The sequence below is a fragment of the Podarcis gaigeae genome (assembly GCF_964106915.1).
Source record: "Podarcis gaigeae genome assembly, chromosome: 12".
Classification (NCBI taxonomy): domain Eukaryota; kingdom Metazoa; phylum Chordata; class Lepidosauria; order Squamata; family Lacertidae; genus Podarcis; species Podarcis gaigeae.
Window position 1 is genome coordinate 11,607,247 of NC_139688.1, and position 19,794 is coordinate 11,627,040.

Here is a 19,794-nt window from a genome sequence, read left to right on the forward strand (position 1 = left end):
TCAATTGAAGTTGACAGCATTGTTTCAAGCTAGGCACCAGATGAATATTTCAGCTGCTCAGCAAGCTATGTCTATTGGATTCCAAATACACACTTTCCCTGCAGGAACAGAAAACCTCTCGGACCTATTCCAATTTCTATTTTCTTTTTTTCTACATACAGATTAAACAAATTAGAAAACACAATAGAGATAATAATTTTATCAAATGGTGGACATTCCGAGTATTCATACCGTACTTTACCATGTGTAAGACTAGGTTTTTTATGCTAAAATAAAGTTTAAAAATTGGGGTCATGTTATACATGGATAGTGCTGAGTGTATTTTCTTAATTTTGAGTCGCCCAAAATAGGGGGCGTCTTATACACAGGGGTGGGGGTGGGGGTGTGTTATACACTGAAAAATACGGTATATGGTTGTTGGTTTCTATCGCACTTAGCATTATCAAAGAAAAAACAAAGACATACCAATGTTGGGGAAAAATGGCTCTGAACGCTGGCGAATCATGGCTTGCATCTGTCGCTGCTGCTGCTGCTCTTGCCTTTCTTGATCCAGAAGATCTTGCAGCAGAAGAGGCTGTTCTTCTAGCAGAAGAGGCCTCTCTCGATTTTGCTGCTGGGCTAATGTTTGTGGAAGCATCATCGGCTGTGGCCCAGGCATACCACTGGGGCCGGGTCGATTCACAGCAGGCACAGTTTGATTACCAGGCTGCACTGCCCCAAAGCTATTAGCTGTCTGGCCAGGAATAAAGGCTGGATTTACCGCTGTCCCTTGTGAGAAGTTATGGCTTATTTGTGGAACCATGTTCACATTAGGTACAGTATTTTCCATGGCTTGACCAGCAGATGTCATTAAAGTTTGTGGCATACTTGAAAGAGGGTTGATTTGTGCTGCTGGCTGTGGATTAGGCGGAGAGCCCAGAGGCCCGACATCAGGGTTTTCTGAATTCTCATTAGCTAACAAACTTGTAAGAACAGGAGTGGATCCAGAGATATTGCAAGAACCTTGAGCTGATGTTGGAGCAGGGCCCGGAACAGTATCTGGGCTGGGCACAGTGATTTCCTCATTCATATTTGTTTTGCCAGGTAATTCCACATTACGGGGCATCACAGATGTTGCCTCTCCATCATGTAACTCTGTTTCAGTCATAAACTGAGCGCCGGAGGATGCCACACTTACATCTCTTTTTTCACTTTCAGATTTAGTTTCTTCTAACGTGTTTGGAGACATAACTTCTGTTTTAATTTCACTGACTTCAGCAGTTTTTTTCTGAGGAGACGATGCTGCAGGAGTGGCAGCTTTCTCATCCTGATGCTTTTGCTGAGTATCTTCTGCTTTGCCTTGTATTTCATCTATGGGGACATTAAGATCTAGCTCCTCACTAAACATACCTTTTTTGTCACCCAAATCGTGGTCTGGATCAGTGTAGGCAATTATGTCAAATTCGCCTGATCTTAGGAGGTAATCAAGGTGGCGATCATTTGTTTCAAGATTATCTAATGTGTCCAGTTCATCTCCTTTGCCATCTTCTGGGTCTAGATTTAGATTTTCAAGGTCCTCGTCAACTAAATCTTTAACCTCAACACCCTCAAGGTCCTTGACATCTAAATCTTTTACAGAGGAGTCATCAGGATCAAGCTTTTCTTCTAACCCATCAGTGGGTTGGTTGGGAATCTGTAAGTCACTTGCTGCCTCAGTAGGTGTTGTTGCTGGCAAAGAACCTCCTGAAAAAGCATCATTAACTGGTGGATGACCTAAAGAACACATGACTAATACAGGGGGGTGGTTGGGATTCACTATAGCTTGCTGACCTGGCGGTAAATGCTCCAAACCCGTTGCCACATGCAATGGATTGTTTAGGCTTTGAGAATTACGTCTTGTGGGCTCTAGGTGTCTTGGGCCTTGACAGTCCTGTCTAGGTACAAATCCTGTATGTTGTTGATGCTGGGGGACTGTATTTGTAACAGCTGACGAGGAATTAAAAGGAAGTCTTGGCCTGCCTTCGGGTGCTCTGTGACAGAGCTCAATAAATGCCTGCCCCATGATGTTGTGCTGTTGAACCTGAATACCTTGTGGTGGGAAATGCTGTGAGAGTCCAATAGGGTTGCCCATTTGTGGCTTGTTAGGGAGTCTAGGCATGTCAATTGATCTTCTGAGTTGTGGTGGAACTCCAGCACGTTGCATTTGCTGGGGAGGCCCAAGGAAACGTTCTTGACATGGTGGAGGACCATGACCACCTCCAGAAAAACCAAATCTGGGGAAAAAATATTTGGTTGACTTGGATTGCACATTGTAGAAAGTTTACACAACAAATCAATTTTGTGGGATATTATATCTTTTGAATAAACTGATGTGACACCTTTGGCAGCCAATTTACATTCTGACTGGATGTTACTGAAACAAATTATTGGACTAGATGTTCATTACATCTAAAGTAGCAATACATGCTTATCTTCATATTTTGATGAAATCCAGAGTAGGTGTCAAAACAGAGTGGACTGGTTTAAATTAAGGCAATTTACATAACTACTGAAATAATCAAGAAAAACAAGTGAAAAAAATCAAGTTTCAGGCTAATCCATGTATTATCTGGGCTAAACAAGCATTTACTGCGATAAGGAAATACAAGTTTGCAATATATTATTTATAGTCTGCCCTTAAACCTACAGTCTCAATAGAGCCTCATTACTGCCCGGAACATACCTCTGTTCTGTCATATATTTTGCACTAAAGAATTTAAACCTACTTGTAGAACAATTTTGAAATTAAGGATACTAAACAAGATCACTTACTTGAAGAGGTTACATATTTTTGCCCCTGCTTCAGTGTTTTTCACAGAAAAGCAAATGTTCATCAGGTTCAATAAAAGGGTCATGAATTCAATCTAAAGTGATTGAGTGTAGCCTTTAATGTATGTGCAGCATTACATTCAGATATAATTTTAAACCAGAACATTTTAAAAGGGTCACTTAATATAAGCAACACTTAAAACATATAGATAAAGAACCCACAAATTTATTAAATGCCGACATATTTTATGATGAAGTAATCAAGAAGTATACCTAATTCCATGAGGTCTCATTGCCATTCCACCCATATCTCCTGGAAATTGGGGTCTATTAAACTGCCCATCGATGGGAAATCCTGTGAACCTCAGTCCGCTGGGAGGGACAATGGCTGACCTAATATTCCCAGGATATGGAGGAGGAGGTCTGTTAAAAATCTGGTTCAGATTTTCTTGCTGCTGCCATGGTTGAGTAGATCCTGCATGAGGTGCTGTGGTAGGCTCTTGTGGCATTTTCTCTTGACGGATTGCATTCTTCTTTTGTTGCTGCTGCTGCAGAATAATCTCACGTAATTTCTGGCGCTGACAGGGAACAAAAACAATTCAGCTCATTTATTTATTTCATTCTTATCCCACCCTTCATCAGCAAGCGATCCCAGGACAGGTTATATACATAATGAAACATCAAAACAGAACAAACAGTAAATAAAACATTAGAAGAACATAGAAAAAGCACATAAGTAACACATATCTCCTTCCAGTATTAATACCACAAAATCAGTTCCCCTCTCTGCATCAGAAGCCTGAAGGAAGAGATGAGCTTTTGGCTGGTGCTAAAAACACTAAACAATGTCTGCACCAGCCATTATTTCAAGGGGGAGATTTTTCTACAATTGGGGTGTCACCACCGAGAAGATCCTATTTTGTGTAACTGAGTACCCCTCAAGAGATGGGACAAGCAGAAGGGCCTCCCTGGCAGTTCTTAAAGCAGAGGAAGGAAAATAAAGGAATACATGTTCCTTCAGGTATCTCAGTTCTATGTTGTTCAGGGCTTTGTAGTCACCAGTAAACCCTGAAGTGGTTTCACTAGGATACAGACAGTGTTAAAGGCCTGATACTGATGATAAGACTACTGCTACAGAATACAAAATACCTGCATCTTATAGTATAAAAGAAATGATTTACTGATACAACACAGCCACAATTGATAAGTTCTATCAACTCTGGCGTCTCATGGTTTTCACAAGCACGTTATTCAACAACTGTAAACTCACTTGTCTTATTTTTTCTGCATCTGCCTGAGACATTGTGGTCTGCGTATTTGTTGCTCCAGCTGTTGGTACTGGGCCAGGAGAAGCTTGGGGGAACTGTTTTCCCTGCAAGCTCATGGAAGAGTTTGCAGATGAGCCCAAGTTCCCCTCTGATCCAGATCTTGGCTGATCTGCAACATCGTGGGGAAGCTGAGCGGTTCCAAAAGTTTCTGGCTGAGGTCTTGGAGTCATTGGAGGTTGATCATAAGGATCACAAGGTGGTGCTGTTGAAGCATGGCTAAAAGAATCTGTCGCAGCAGATCCCAATAGCTTTGGAGGCTGAGAACACGGATCTGATGGCCTTACAAATGTCCCAGGTAAGGTCCTGTTCTGTGATGCCTGCAGATAAGGATCACGATTTGACATTAGGGCTGGTCTACTGTAAGGTTCTGGAATTCCAGGCCTTGGTGTTGCTGGTGGTTGAGAATATGGATCACTACTAACCGGCCTTGGTGTACCTGGAGGTTGGGCATATGGATCAGAATGCCTTTGATTAGCTGAAACCTGAGCAAATAAGTCTCCAGTCTGTGCAGGTCTTGGTGTGAGTGGCTGATGCATGTATGGGTCAACAGCAGTGGGGCGAGGAGTACCCGGAGGCTGGGCATAAGGGTCTGCAACTGGCCGAGGAGTACCTGGAGGCTGGGCGTAGGGATCTGAGACAGGCCGAGGGGTACCCGGAGGCTGGGCGTAGGGGTCTGCGACAGGCCGAGGAGTACCCGGAGGCTGGGCGTAGGGATCTGTGACAGGCCGAGGGGTACCCGGAGGCTGGGCGTAGGGGTCTGCGACAGGCCGAGGGGTACCCGGAGGCTGGGCGTAGGGGTCTGTGACAGGCCGAGGAGTACCCGGAGGCTGGGCATAAGGGTCCTGAGCAATTGCCCTTGAAATAGTTCCAGACTGAGAAAAAGAATCACCCTGGTTCCGCACTACTCTTTGTGGGTGGGCAAAAGTCTCTTTTATTGCTGGATGTGGAGTCAGAGGAGGCTGACTATATGGGTCATTAGATGGATTGTGTGAAAAGTTATCTACTGGCCTTGGTGTCAAAACAGGCCGTTCATAGGGGTCCACAGACATGCGCCGTGGGGTTGGTGGCATTGAAACATACGGATCTTGTGGGGACAGAGTTGGACGCATTGGAGTTTTAAATGGGCCAGGACTTCCCTCAACAGCAGGAATGGGAGTCAATGGTGGGCGTGCATATGAGTCAGCAGGAGACATCCGGGGCCTTTGAAACGTATCTGTTCTTGGAGGTGGTTTAGCAAAGGGGTCGCTGTTTGCCACTGATAAAGATGCTTTCCCTGGTTGTTCAGAAATTAAAGGTGATCTTGATATTCCCAAAGGTTTGGAGAAAGGTTCCGTTCCCATTGTAGGCCTGGGTGTATCTGGAGCTTTTGCATAAGGGTCACTGTTGACTGGAGACAAAGAACATGAATCTCTGACAGGTGATGGCCTGCTCCCTGTTGATTCAGATGCCGGAGCTGGCCTGGATAGGGGTGAAGGGGGTGGACAGATATCTACTGATGTAACAGAATTTATTCTGACAAAGTTTTGATTTTGGTTAACAGGTGGTGGCCTAGGAGTTCCCACCATTTTTGCATAAGGGTCAACAGGAGAAGGTGGTCTGGTAGAGGAGCAAGGGGGAAACATCTGTTGTGATGGTGCCTGGCAATGTGCATCTTGAACAGGCATTCTATTTGGTGCTGCAGGTGGAGGTGGGGCCTGTGGCTTTAAGAAAACATCAGAAGGTGTAGAAGTAGGGGTACCAGGAACCTGTTTTGTATATAATGTCTGCTGTGCAGGAGACATACTTCCATTGCCAGTCTGAGGGGTTAAAGGACTTTGAATCCCACTACTAGGTGTGTCTGAACCTGACTGGTTCAAAAGCTGCTGTGACCCAAGTTGTTGTTGCAGTTGCTGCTGTTGCTGCTGCTCATTTTTCACTTGCTCAAGTTTCTGTGTTGCTTCAATTTTAGCTTGCTGTTTACTTTTCTGACGCATTTGCTGTTTTAGGAAAGGAAAAAACCAGGTTGCATTATAACTATCAGGAAATCAAACAATAGTGAAGAATTCATAAGCACATTTTAAGGTCATTTGAAAAGTTCCAACAAATTAAGGATATGGGGCCAATTATTTCTAATATGTATATTATTTATGCAGGCTTCCAAATGACTAATATCAAACGTGCAGATCTCTGAGAATATATACTTAAATTTGAAGAAGAAAGACAACCTCTGTTAAAAGATACAGGGACACTGTATAACTTCCTTGGACATTCCATCCAAGGTGAAAGTACCAGAGGCTTCTGAACTTTATTTTTAAGAAACTATTCTTTATTTTTAAGAAACTATTCTGAGTTTCTTATGTCACACAAAATTATCCCTATGGTGGTTTGGCACATGAGCTAACATAGCATGCAGCTCACAATACATTGGTCTACATATGCTAAATGCACTGACTATCAAAATGACATTTTATTTCAATAGTGTGGAAAAACCTGCTAACTTTCTTGTGAAACACCATGTGGAAATAATCCTTCATTCATTTGTAATATTACAAGTAGCCTCTACAAATGCTCATGACCTGAGAATTACTGTATTTTTTGCTCTTTAAGATGCACCAGATCACAAGATGCACCTAGTTTTTGGAGGAGGAAAATAAGAAAAAAAATATTCTGAATCTCAGAAGCCAGAACAGCAAGAGGGATTGCTGTGCAGTGAAAGCAGCAATCCCTCTTGCTGTTCTGGCTTCTGTGATAGCTGCGCAGCCTGCATTCGCTCCATAAGATGCACACACATTTCCCCTTACTTTTTAGGAGGGAAAAAGTGAGTCTTATAGAGCAAAAAATACGGTACCTTCTACACATGTGGTGCATCACCGAGAAGCTGAACTATGAAATGGCTTTGAGTTCTTCAGGCATCTGCAGTATGGCGGGGCTTCTTAAACTCTCTAACCACAGGGCCAGTTTGAGGGGAGGGGCCTAAAACTTACTGAGGCCTACCAGTCTACATAGAGGAGGTACGGGGATGGAGCCAGTCACAAAACGGTAGCAAATGGAGGAAGTTTAATTTAAGCCCCACTTTTTGTTACTTTAAATTGAGAATTCTCAGTTAAGGTGCTAGGATTATGTAGACGTCACTTCAGAGGCTACCTATACTTGCTGTACACAGCCCATATACAAAGTATATGATAAACTACTATTTCCTTTTCTAGCATCTGATGTTAATTAAGGGCAGTTTTTTCTACAGCTGTACTAGACGAAAGGGGGAATCAAAGACCAAATGCAACACACCTGTCTAAATTTCCACTCTTGCTCATGCTCTGATTCCCTCTGCTTTAATGGGTCCTTAAAGAGTTCAGTGTCGATACGAGAGCTTGGATCAATGCTATCCTGCTGCTGCTGCCTTTTCATGGAATCATTAGACATCTGCACTTTGTTGATCCGTAAGGCAGCTCTATTATCTCGGGCTTTTTGCTGCAAAACAAGCACACATGTAATTTTTTAGACTTGTTTAGACTGATATTGGAAGTAATGCCATTCTTTATTACCAACACAAAAGCCACAAACGGTTTATGGGGTTTGAATAAATTTCACATAGGAAATAAGAAACTAGGACACCCTCGGTTACATTTCCAGAAAGGTAGCCATGTTTGTTTGTTGTAGCGAAAACAAAGAGTCTTATGGTACCTGTGAACTACTAATCTTCCTAGACACACAAAGTAAGGTTAATGCACCTATGTCATATCAAAGGTGCAGTTAGCAAACACACACACACACACACACACTGAAAACAGTACAAGAAAAAGAGTCCTATCCACGTGTTTTGCACCAACAGCAACTTCACTATTTCATTAAACATATGAAGAGAATTAGGACAATATCCGAAATCAAGCTAACCACTGTAAGCACTAAACAGAGCAAATGGGATTTTTTTTAAAAAAAAAACCTACAGACATCACTTCAGTTAATAATATAATCAGTTTAACCATTTAAAAACAGCTATAGGAATTAATTTCCGGGTGATGTTCATGATCTTTACTTTTCCAGAGGATCAAATCATCCTGTCAGTTTTTTTAAAAGTTTAGTATGTAAATTCAACACTAGGTTTTTAGAGATGCAAAAGAGGAGCCAGAAGAAAGCAGGCATGGCCCCAAATCCATAAAAAGTAAATTAAGGAAACTAACTGAAATTCATGTATGTAAAATGCACTTTGCAGAAGCAGTGTGCTTTATAGCAGTTTTAAAACTTAAAATACTTTTAGACTAATTAATGGAAATCAGAGGCATAACATTTTTTTTCTGTTTCAACAAAAATGGCAAATACTCATTACCACATATGGAGCTCTTTCTTGTGAGCTTGCTTTCCTCCACAATTTAGCAATTTGCTTCACTCTTGTAGTCCAATCTGAGAATGCAGGGGAGAAAAAGGAGTAAGATTTTGTTATTTTGTATTAGGAATATCATCAACGCATCAGTAAACAGTAAACATGAAACTGTTGCCTTTTTCAGAATTCAGAAAAGCTGAACTTTATGAAATAAGATTGGTGCCTAACAGATTTGTAACGCAAGGTTTAACTCAGTGGACTTCCTGTACTGGCAAGAGGTTGGATTAGATAAGATTACTTTTAAGGTTCCTTCCAATTTTATGATTCTACAATTTATAACATACCTGGGAACTCCTCCTTTAGATTTGGAAAATTGATATTCGTGTACAAAACAGGTGCTACAGTTGCCATTTCACCAAGTGCTTCTTCCTTTTCCCACTTAAGAGTGCTTCTCTGCGCGTTAGACATGGTATCACCTTCACCATCGAGTGGTGTAGCAGACGGAACCCAAGAACTGTTGGGATCATTCATCACCGCATTAAATGCTGTATTCTTATCCCTGGCAAAGCAAAGCAAAATAGGGATTTGTTCATTTCAGTATACGGAAATACATTATTCCAACAAACATGCACAAATTAGCAACACCTCAAAATTATTAATAATTTTGGTTACTCTAAAACCCGGGAAGAAGAGAAATCAGAGAGCCCAACTCATTAGCAACATGATAGGTTCAATGAATAGCTATGCTGAAGTAGGGGATATATCAAATTATTCCATTTGACTCACCTTGTGTCTGTGTATGGTGGCTGTGCTATTGTAGAAAATGAGCCTATACCTCCTCCCGGAACCAAAGTTGTATGAGGGAGATGGGGGCTTGGTCCAATTAGGCCATTTATAAGTGGAACTCTTGAAAATGCATTCTCTCCTTTAAAGAAAAGTTGAAAACACAAATCATATTTATTTATTGTAATTTATTTACATACGGGCTTTTAGGGCATAGCCCACCCAAGGTGGCTCACAATACCATAAAGCACAATAACTTGAACAATCTAAAATATCATAAGTAAAAAACTGATTACTATCTGAAAGCCGATACTCAGGAAAAATAAAATGTAATAGTAGTACTTTGCATGTGAAAAGCATGCTAAAACTCTGCTTCACTATTTCACAGTACTAAAGTAAACCATTTGAAGGGACATTTTCTGCATACACCAAATATTAAAAATTCAAAAATTTTACTCTGTTTTGAAGACTTTGAAAGAAGATAACACCTAAGGACTAAGCTCAAATAACTCTGCCTCTCACATCATGCTATTTTGCAGACTAAAGCCTTGTTTTGGCCTTGTTTTCTGGGTTCTGGGATGCTGTACAGAAGACAACGTTTGGTTTCAGGAACATATAATGACCCTTACTCCTTGGCTGGAGACAGGAAGAACTGAAAAGATTTTGGCCAAGCATCCTTGGGTACAGGGGTGGGAACCAATGAAGTAGTGGGGGCAGGGAATCTGTCAAGGGATACCTTTCTTCAGGGAGAATTTGCCAGGAACTGAGCAACTGTGGGGCAGGGAAGAGAAGAGACAAAAGTGGATGGACTTTGCAGCACTGAAGAATGTTCTCTGCCACCTTTTCTTCCTCTTTCTACCTCTCTCTCACACATACACATACAACTTGGTAGAGAAAGAAAGAGTGGCCCTGCTCTAACCAGAGGGCTGGATGCAGCCGCCAGGCCACAGGTTGTTCACTACTGTCCTAGGTAGATAGGAGACAGGCTGTATCAATAGAAACATATCCACCCTTATAGGATAATTTTATTGATAAAAAAATTACAAAAACAATACTCTAGCTTCCAGTTTTCACAAGACTGGGTGAAACTGACTGAATTGTGCGTGAATTGCTAGCAGTTTAGTTGCATTTTTATTTTTCAAAAAATAATAATAAACAAACCTTGATTATGCAAATGCATGAGTTGAGGAGGTGGCGGTGGTGGGGGTTGTGGCAAAGGAGTTGACTGAGTGGCTGAAGGGCTCAGGACAGCAGTAAATAGGTCTTCAACATCCTTTCCTCCCAGCTCTGCAAAACACTGCATGTGAGTATATAAGGTATGGTTGCATTTAGTAAGCTTCATAAAATGATATTAAAAAGCAAGAGAACATACCTGGAATCTTGTACAGTTTGCCAAGAATTGCACCTGAACAAAGTAAAATCAACAGAAACATTAGCAAACATATACATACAGTGAACTGTGGTAATTGCAACTAATTAAAACCAAGCACGAAGTAAATCTAAAAAAAAGTTCCTTCATGAGGCAATGATATAAGAGAAACATTTACCATCTGTGACCATCTTGTCCAGTTCAGGACTCAGGATTCTATCTAACTGTTCTTCACTCAGTGGCCGTGAACTTTGACTGACGCTTTGTGGCGGTATAGAGGATGGATCATCCGATATGGGTCCAATATCTAGTCCAGCTGATGGAAGGAAAAGTATGGTTTTAACTAAAAGACCAGCAATAAGCTGAGGTGCCTAATTTAACAACTGCTTGGAAAATATATTTGAAGCATATTTTTCTATAACACACCCAACTAAAAAACTCATTTGGTCTAAGAAACAAAGGTTTTGCAAACCTGACTGAATATTATCTTGAATCATAAGCCTTTCCTGATATTAAGAACTTAACAATTCCAACAAGTGATTGGATTATTTTAACATTAGAGGCTTCTTTGCAAATATTCATCAGCAGGTAAGAGTTAATCTATGGACACTACAAAACCGTCTCTGGAATAGTTAAAGGAGGAAATATTTTCTTCAGAACTGATATAGATACATTTACACAGAACTTAATATGGTGTCTAAATCTGGTGAAACAACAATAGCCTGCAGAAATGGATTACTCTACCCTCTTTGTAAGATTCTGCAATTTACTACCTTTTCTAGTGAAGAAGAACATTTGCCAAAGAGAGCCAAGAATACACTGGGGGCTTCTGCCCAAGGCGCTATCCTTAGATGTTAGGTGTGGTTTGCCAGAAACATTATTGTGTCTCTTTCCACCTTTGGCTCCGGGGATGCTCAGCAAAAAACAACATTCTATTTAGCCTTTTCTCCTATACATTACACAGTAGTAGTTTTTTTGTCACAAGTCACTTCCTGGTTCTGTACTTCCTGGAATGGCGTCTGTCATCAATTACAGTAAACGTGAGACCTCCCTCCAGGCTCTTCTTCCAAGTACATCTCCATCTCCTCTCTGAACTGCTTTCTCTATATTAGAACCTGTAGTACTTCATCTATTCCATAACTGATCTAAATCTGGATTCTGTCTGTTTTTTTTGACTTACATTATTTATTCACAATATTTATATAGGTCACCTTGTAATAATATTCTCAGGGTAGCTCACATCAGGAAATAAAACAATTTAACATTCAGTAACAATGATACTATGAAAGTACAAATACAGCATAAAAACAGTTGCTGAGAATAGAAATAGCTGAAAGCTGAAAGAGATTAAAAAGTATAGGAAAATAAAAAAAGATATTTGCCTGGCACCAAAATGACACCAAGGCAAGTGTAGGTGAGCATCCCTAGGGAGGTCAATCCATAGCTGGGGTGCTACTACTCTAAAGGCCTCTCTCTCCCTTAGCCACTTGCCCATCTCACTTGTAAGGGACACTTGAGTAAGGTCTAGATGGAGAAAGATTCAGGAGCCCTGGTTTTAAATTTATGAAAGGTCTTAAAGTTCAAAATTGTCATCTTGAATTGAGCCTGGAAAGGACTAAGAGCCAGTGAACAGGATGAAGCACTGTGAGATCAGCTTATATTACTCAGTACACCCCAAAGAATTCCAGAGTCCACACACCCCTGACCACTGAAGTTGTGAGAGAGAGGAGAGAGATTAGAGTGGGACAGAAGGATCCAGGATGGGTTTCCCACCTTCTTCACCTTCTACATGATTTGCCCCTGCACAGGATCTCCTTCCTCCCCACTGAAAAAAAGCAAGGCTATCTCTGGACCAAATAGGTGTCCTGGACTTGGCTGATCTGCATTAACTGTGGCATCCAAATCATGGTAGTTGTGAGTGGTTCTTATCTTTGAAGAACCTTGCAAAGATGTCAAGGCATGCTTTTGAGGATTTGTTCACATGTCCTACTGTGCCAAACTGTAGAAGGCCTAAACTACTTGGAAAAGCTCTGTTGAATGATTAATAATTATACTAAACTTGTTCCTGTTATCACATCACACGAATGAGAGGTGGAACTAAGTATTTCCTCAGGCTGGATTGGCTAGTGAACACCAGAGAACAGTATATTGCTAAGCAGCACATGGTCATGGTTGCTGAAGCTCAACTGAGTGAGCTTTAGTCAACTTATCTCAAGGGGATCTGAAGCCCAGGCTATCTAGATTATTTATGACCTCTCTGTCTTCTTGTGGGTTTCTCCTAATGGGTGATATAGGCATTGGGAGTGGTGGTTGTGTAGGAGATTAGAATGAGGTGGCTGAGAATTTCCAGTCTAAGAATGATAGCATTCTTGGAATTCTACATACAAATGTTATTTAATATGGGTTAGTATCATAAACACACTTAACTTATAGCACTTACCACTTAGTAACTACAATATTTAGCAGTATATGAATTTAAATACTTGGAAATACAATGTTGGCGTCATTGCAAAAAAATAATACTTAAAGAGATAATAGCTTATATAATCTTTAAAAATAATGACTCCAACCTTATGTTTTATGCTTGACAAAGTTGCACTGTCCATCCAGGGCCAAATTAAAACCTGATATTAACTTTTTATTCATGCTTTTCATAACACAACAAACTAAATTAAAAACAAGTCTATCACTGTGATGCTCTATAAAACATACTTAAATAGTGCAGGAGGAAGGAAACGTGTTACTTTGTACTGTGAAAGGCACACACACAAATCCAGTTATTCACAACATTTTAAAACAAAATTCTGAAACACTACTAGGTGCACTGCACAGGCAGGTATTTAACATTGCACAAGACTCTGCACACAGAGATAGTGAAACATGAAAGAATTTTTAGTGACATGGAATATATTTACACATGCAAAAATAAAAAATCAGCCGAAACCACTAGGAAAGATTACTACTTCTAACCATGAATCACCCACTGTTTATTTCCTTACCAAAAGGGGAGGATGAGCTCTCAACCTGGAAAGTGCATAAATCAAGACCTACAAGATCCAAACCAGATAAAATGGATGATTATAACAAGAAAGAAAGAAAAGGAGAGGCTGAAAAAGCAAGAAAGAATATAAACCAAAAGTATATACAGCTGCATGCTAAAAATAGTACATGGGAATGCCAGACACCAACAAGATTTTTAAAAGTTATCCCCACATCAATAAAGTGCAAAGTAAAATAAAGTGCAGATTTATTGATCAAAGCAAGAAATAAGAAAGAGTCATTTGCTTGCTGAAGCATACTTATGGTATAACAAATACATATATAAATAGTTGCATAATACCATGAACAGGATGATTTTATAAATCAAGACAAATTTCACAAAACCAACAAGAACTTATACATGTACCTGAATGATCCCCAGATTTCACTAAATCATCAGAAAGAATTCCAAGTATGTCATCATCAGTGCTCAGCACAAGGGCAGCTAATGGGTCATCCGAGGTACCTACAGAAAACAGGTGCTTTACACAATGAGCTTATCCACATTTACCTTTTATTCTGCTCTTTCAAGGTAAAGGTCTGTGCTTTAAAGCTCCATATATGAGTGTGTTTTGGTTGGTCTTTTTGCCCTGAGCTTTCCCTGCAATGACCCTTCTTTAAAGCCAAATTGGAGCAAATGTCAATCTGGGTTTTCAGTGGACTGACATTTGTTTTGATTGGACTTTAAAGAGTGGGTTTTTGACCCCAGGGGAAAGCTCTGGAGCAATGAAAAATGGAGGGTACTTGGACACAGCACTTTATATCACAGTCCTTGCCTAGAAAGAGTGGAAGCAAGGTCAGTGTGGGAAAGCCCTTAATCATAACAACTGTGATCCCCCATGTTATTTATCCATTTGCTCTGAGCTGAAGGGTTTTTAACAAGTATTATTTTGAGAATGTGTTTCTCCAATCAGATACCTTTCTTTTATTTTCTCTTTACAAAAAGGAGGCTTGAATGTTTCTTTGAAACACCATTTAACACTTTGGGAATTGGCCTACAATGACTTAAATCAGGGCAAGAAACTGGCAGGCCATGGGTAGGATAAAGCTCACCCACAGCACCCCACCTCCTCCTCAGCTATTCCTACAGATTTTAGGCTTGAAAAAAGCCTCCTATTTGGAGCCCATAGAATCCATTTTCCAAGCTTAATTGCAGTGCAGGGGGCCATGGGGGAAGGGAATCACAGCTGTGATCCTCTTCTGGAAACAACCTCCACTGTAATTAGGCTTGAAAACAGCCGTACCAGTGGAAGGCTTTACTCAAGCCTAATTGCTATGGGTGCGGGGATGGATTTCACAAAGGGGGCAGCTAGGAAGGGAAGGGTTAACCATGCAATCTCTGTGAGGATCACCCTCTTTGGCAATTAAGACTGATAAGGCCTATTTGAGTGTATGTGTGAAAAAGAGTGAGATCCTGCATATATGTATGTGTGTGCAGCATAATTATGTGGTGTGTGCAATACATTTATGTGGGCACACCAGCTCCTGCAGTACTTTAGGCCCATGCCCTTTTGTTTGGGCCTTACTCACCGCTGGCATGTAGGTGCCAGAAAGTGGCCTACGGCTGAAAAAAGTTCCTCACCCCTGTGTTCAAACAGCTTGGATCCATAGAACACCTTCCTCATATAATAAACATAGACTGTAATGTCAGCCCCTGCTGTCCTGGCCCAGGCTTCATAATCTTTGGTTTTATACCATCTGCACTCCAGCAATTTTCTGAACTGCTTCAGAAACATGAGCTCTTTGGTAAATCAGGGGGATTCGTGTCACTATAATGAGAGAGTATACTCAAGAGCCACTGTCCAATTGCTGCCATCTGCTGACAAGACAATGTAGCTATCAGACTTGAGTACAATTCCACCCCTTCCAACAGTGTTGGAAACCTATAGGAACTGTAAACTGCCAGAAGGGCCATAGCTCAGCAGTAGAGAACACACTTACGGGGAATGCTAATTAATAAGATAGCTAAGGAAATTATACAAAATACTTTCCCTAACCACTGTCCTTCTACCAATCCACCCAAAATTCCTGCTTTTACGAACTCTGCTCTTCAAGTACCCCTTACCAAAAGAAACAAAAACATACAAGCCGGTGTACCTTGTATTCCAGATTTTGATGGAGCTGGAGTGGAAGTTGAGCTAAGAAGTGGATCTGAAGATGGATCTAGGAAATTTGTGTTCAAATTTGCTTTGCAAGAAATGTTAAGGCTCTCTTCACATAAATTATCTAAACTTGGTTTTCTTTGTCTACTGGTATCTAGGAGGTCTTTTCCAAAGAAGGCTTCCTACAATGAAAAACAAACACATTCCCCACATTTGAGCATTGGAACACAAAACCAAAAACTGATTTCTTTACATACAAAACTATTGTTCACCCAATTTAGTTCATTCTAATGTTAACTTTGTGGCTAGGACATAGTAAAATTAAACTCAACACAAATGATTATTTTTTAATGTAAAGTTCTTGAAGTTAATCCATCGCTCTTTACTTCCTATTCAAATACTTGTATCCTGTGAAAAAAGAAGAAACATTTCCAATTTGGGGCAATTTCCCCATACTCAACAGCTCCCCATGCCCATCCAAGGTTGTTCAGGAAGCCTCCTGACCCCTTGGATAAGCTTTTTGGAGCACACAGACAGCTGCTAGAGAGAAGAGTAGATGGGGAACTTTTCTTCTGCAAACTTGGTTCAATTCACCTATCTTAGCATACAAGCTAGGTAATATATGGTGAAAAGAATTAAGTTCTCCATATTGCTCCATGCTGCTGAAAAAATAGCCTCTGTTTATAAGAATCAGTATACAAAATTAAATCCTCCTAGCAAGGGCAAACTATTTTCATCTGAAGCATCTATATCAACATTAATACAGACATTTGGGTTATGTCTGAATAACATTCTATTGTTTTTGTTGCAAAACAAACGAAACAGGAACATTAGAAGGAAAGGTGTAATTTATGTTTTAATGCTTAATAGCAAAAGGAGGCTGTTGAAACGATCTCTCTTTATGCAAAATCAACTTAGAGTGATAATGAATCACACAACTGGAAAGCAAATTTTACACCGATTAACAGTTTACTCAATATATGCAAATGCTAATCTTAAGCAGCACACTACGCATAGCAATGACTATACCTGCAAGTACGCTGGGAAGATTTCTTCAAGCTTGTTTTTCTTCTTCCTGTAACGCTTTTTAATTTTTTCTGTATTCTCTGAAACAGGAGTAGTTTCATCAACGGGTGTATCTAGTAGCTGTTCACTCCAACCTAACAATGACAATCATGCATAATAACAAATTTACTTATAACTCTTGCCCACTCTTGAGGTACTGCCCCACTCTGTTTCGCATCTGTACATCTCCTTAGTTTAAAACAGCAATATTATAAAAATTACAATAATGCAGAACTGCAGAGATGGACCAATTTAGCAAATGATGTGTAATGTTTTCTTAAGGTATTCAGAGATGCTAAGTGAAATGAAACAAAATCTACAAAATTATTACCAGGCTGAATTGAGATAACTGTGAAATAATTGCATTCGAGGAAGATAGGGAATGGTTTTTCTTCAACATAAAATGAATACTGAATACTGTATACCAGGGACGTCTAACTCGCAAGAGACGGCGATCTACTCACAGAATAAAAAACTTGCAGTGATCTACCCCTTTGGGGGGGGGCGTTTCATGTAAACCTGTTGGATATCACTGCAATATACTGTAGATAGCATATCTGTATTTGTATACATTTTAGTAACAGTCTCATAAGTGACAAATGCTATTTTTAAACAAATAAAATTTGTTACTGAATTAAACCTCTTAAAAGGATGTTTCATTTAGGTGCTTTCAATTAATTCTCATTATATTATCATTTTATATTAGCAGGATTGTTATTTTTCTCTTGTCAACCAAATGATACTGTGCACAGTTATTCAGCTACTGAAGTGACACTTAAATACATTTAGCACCTTTTCAAGTGTTAAGGAAATGTCTGCAGTGTGTCAAGATATGGAACCTACACATCACCACCTACGTTATGAAAAGCATCAGGAGAGATTTCTAAAAGATTGAGGGGAATTCCTACTTTTGATGAGCATTATTAGGTAACTGAACAAGTCAGTTATGGGTAAATCAATATAATCAATCCAACTGCAGTATCATCCACTCTGCAGTTACTGTCCATTCCTAAAACAAAGCTATGGTAACATAGCATTTCATTAACACTGCCTTCATAATGATACAACCTATTGAGACAACAAGACCCAAACTCCAAATTCTTGATTAAGGTAAAATCCCTGGTTCTAAACAGAGCATAAAAAGTATTGGAGTTTGTGTACATGTTATGTAAGGAGGCATTTAACCAGGTTAAACTAATTTATCAAGAGCAGATGCTATCACTACAATTTATTAAAAGGTTGCACTGCAAGAAACCCATTTGTCGGTTTTCCCTCAACACTACTACATTACCTGTAGCCACCTCCTGACAGGCAATTCTGAGTATAAATGGGCAGCATGAGACAGTGTGAACAGATGGCAGAAACAAGGTGAGATGGGTGGGTGAGAAAGCAGTTGCAGGTGAGGGGGAGAAGAGTTTTATTTGGCCCACAATTTAAGTAAACTGACCTAATTCACACAGATCAGAATGCAGTGATCCTTCCTCTGAATTTCACAATACAGTTTTTTTTGCTTAAAAACATACTGAAGTATGTAATTTAGGATAAAATATTTATAGAAATGCAAACATTAATATAAAATGTTTATTTCAATATGTATTTTGCAGTAAAATACTGCAAAAAAAATTAAATAAAGAATTAAATAACAATTTTAATAGGTTTTTTTTTAATCCACAGATTAATGCGCAAATGGTATGGAACAGGCTTAAGAATAAACACATGCAAAATTAATATGAACTGCTCAGGACAGACATTTTTAAAATGATGCTTCAGGAATAAGTATGTGCTATGGGAAGTGCTGAAAATACAGATGTGGAGAAAACCAGTACTTAATTTTTTTTAAATTGCATTATAATGAATCTTAACAATATAATGCTCCTATATTGGAGTACATGTTGCTATAGTGACAGATAATTTAACATAACTATCAGTGTCACATTTAAGTGGTTGATTCACATAATTAGTACCCACTTTCATCTCTGCTGGGTATCTGCTCAGATACAGAGCCAGAGGAGTCCTTCCTTGAAAGAGATCGTTTTGTTTTTCCCTGTCCTGTACGACTCCGCTGACGTACCATAAATCCACCAATGCCTGTAAAAACACACACACATAATACACCTTGAATTTATTTGAATTAGGAAAACATACTTGGATTTCACCTTTTTGTAGATTCACAAACACTAAAGTCCACTTTAAGTATAAAACTGGAAGTGGATACACGGTACATATTTAGTAAGCACCTGGCTCTACATCATAATACAAGAGGTGGTAATGCAATTTATTTTACACTACTAGAATTTGTGTCCAGGAGCTTTGAGTGATCCAGATGCATGGTCCTGAGATGTATATGTAATGAAAATGATGCACCAGTGCCTCACGCACTATAGCAGGGATAGTGAACCCTTGATCCGTGGGCAGCAAGCCATGGCCAACTGCCCCACTCCTGATGTCATATGTAATACCAGGTGAGAGTCTTAAAGTGTTTCCAATTACAGTATTCTCTGGCAAGGGAGGCTTGCTGTCAGTGCCAATCAGCAGTGACAATAAGCTTTCAAGAATCAACTAACTGCTACAGAGTTCTCCATCAGAAAAGAATTAGAATGGAAAGCATCTGCCAAAAACCCAATGACTATAGACCAACACAGGAGAATATGATGTCTATCTAGCCAACTTAACCAGATGGAATATGGAAGGGTGAAATAGAATGTCCTTTCATTCTTGCTGAGAGGATAATTTACTGGGTAAGACATTAGGTAGAAGTACAGACGAAGTACAGACGTTGGGAGAGTTAGGAACAAACTGATTAGACCTACTGATGTTTAGACCTACTGATCCTTGTGGAACATGCAAAAAGAGTCTAATCTGAAACGTTTGGATTATGTTGTTGTGACAAGGAAAACAATATTCCAACTTCACTTTCAAAACTAGTGATACAGACTGTCTAGAGTTATTATACTTTGCATATGCACTGGGGCAGAAAAGAAATTTCTTTTAACTGCTACAGTAGTTATTTGCTTTAATGAAAGG

The 19,794-nt window shown here is 39.8% G+C and overlaps 1 protein-coding gene across 22 annotated transcripts in view; it reads right to left on the reverse strand.

Annotated features, from left to right (window-relative positions):
* Positions 1-19,794, reverse strand: part of KMT2C (lysine methyltransferase 2C) — a 151,828-nt gene that overhangs the window by 28,772 nt on the left and 103,262 nt on the right. For 15 of the 22 annotated variants that reach the window (XM_083704435.1, XM_083704423.1, XM_083704422.1 and 12 more), the window contains 15 exons: positions 18,739-18,858; positions 16,735-16,865; positions 15,701-15,887; positions 13,971-14,069; positions 13,564-13,611; positions 10,743-10,880; positions 10,568-10,600; positions 10,357-10,482; positions 9,199-9,337; positions 8,757-8,971; positions 8,419-8,492; positions 7,380-7,562; positions 4,058-6,091; positions 3,061-3,365; positions 466-2,252 (listed from right to left, as the gene is read on the reverse strand). In XM_083704435.1, coding sequence (XP_083560561.1) covers positions 466-2,252; positions 3,061-3,365; positions 4,058-6,091; positions 7,380-7,562; positions 8,419-8,492; positions 8,757-8,971; positions 9,199-9,337; positions 10,357-10,482; positions 10,568-10,600; positions 10,743-10,880; positions 13,564-13,611; positions 13,971-14,069; positions 15,701-15,887; positions 16,735-16,865; positions 18,739-18,858 — 5,619 coding nt within the window. The remainder of the gene's footprint in view (positions 1-465; positions 2,253-3,060; positions 3,366-4,057; positions 6,092-7,379; positions 7,563-8,418; positions 8,493-8,756; positions 8,972-9,198; positions 9,338-10,356; positions 10,483-10,567; positions 10,601-10,742; positions 10,881-13,563; positions 13,612-13,970; positions 14,070-15,700; positions 15,888-16,734; positions 16,866-18,738; positions 18,859-19,794) is intronic. The other 7 variants (XM_083704439.1, XM_083704419.1, XM_083704437.1 and 4 more) reach the window with 2 other exon arrangements.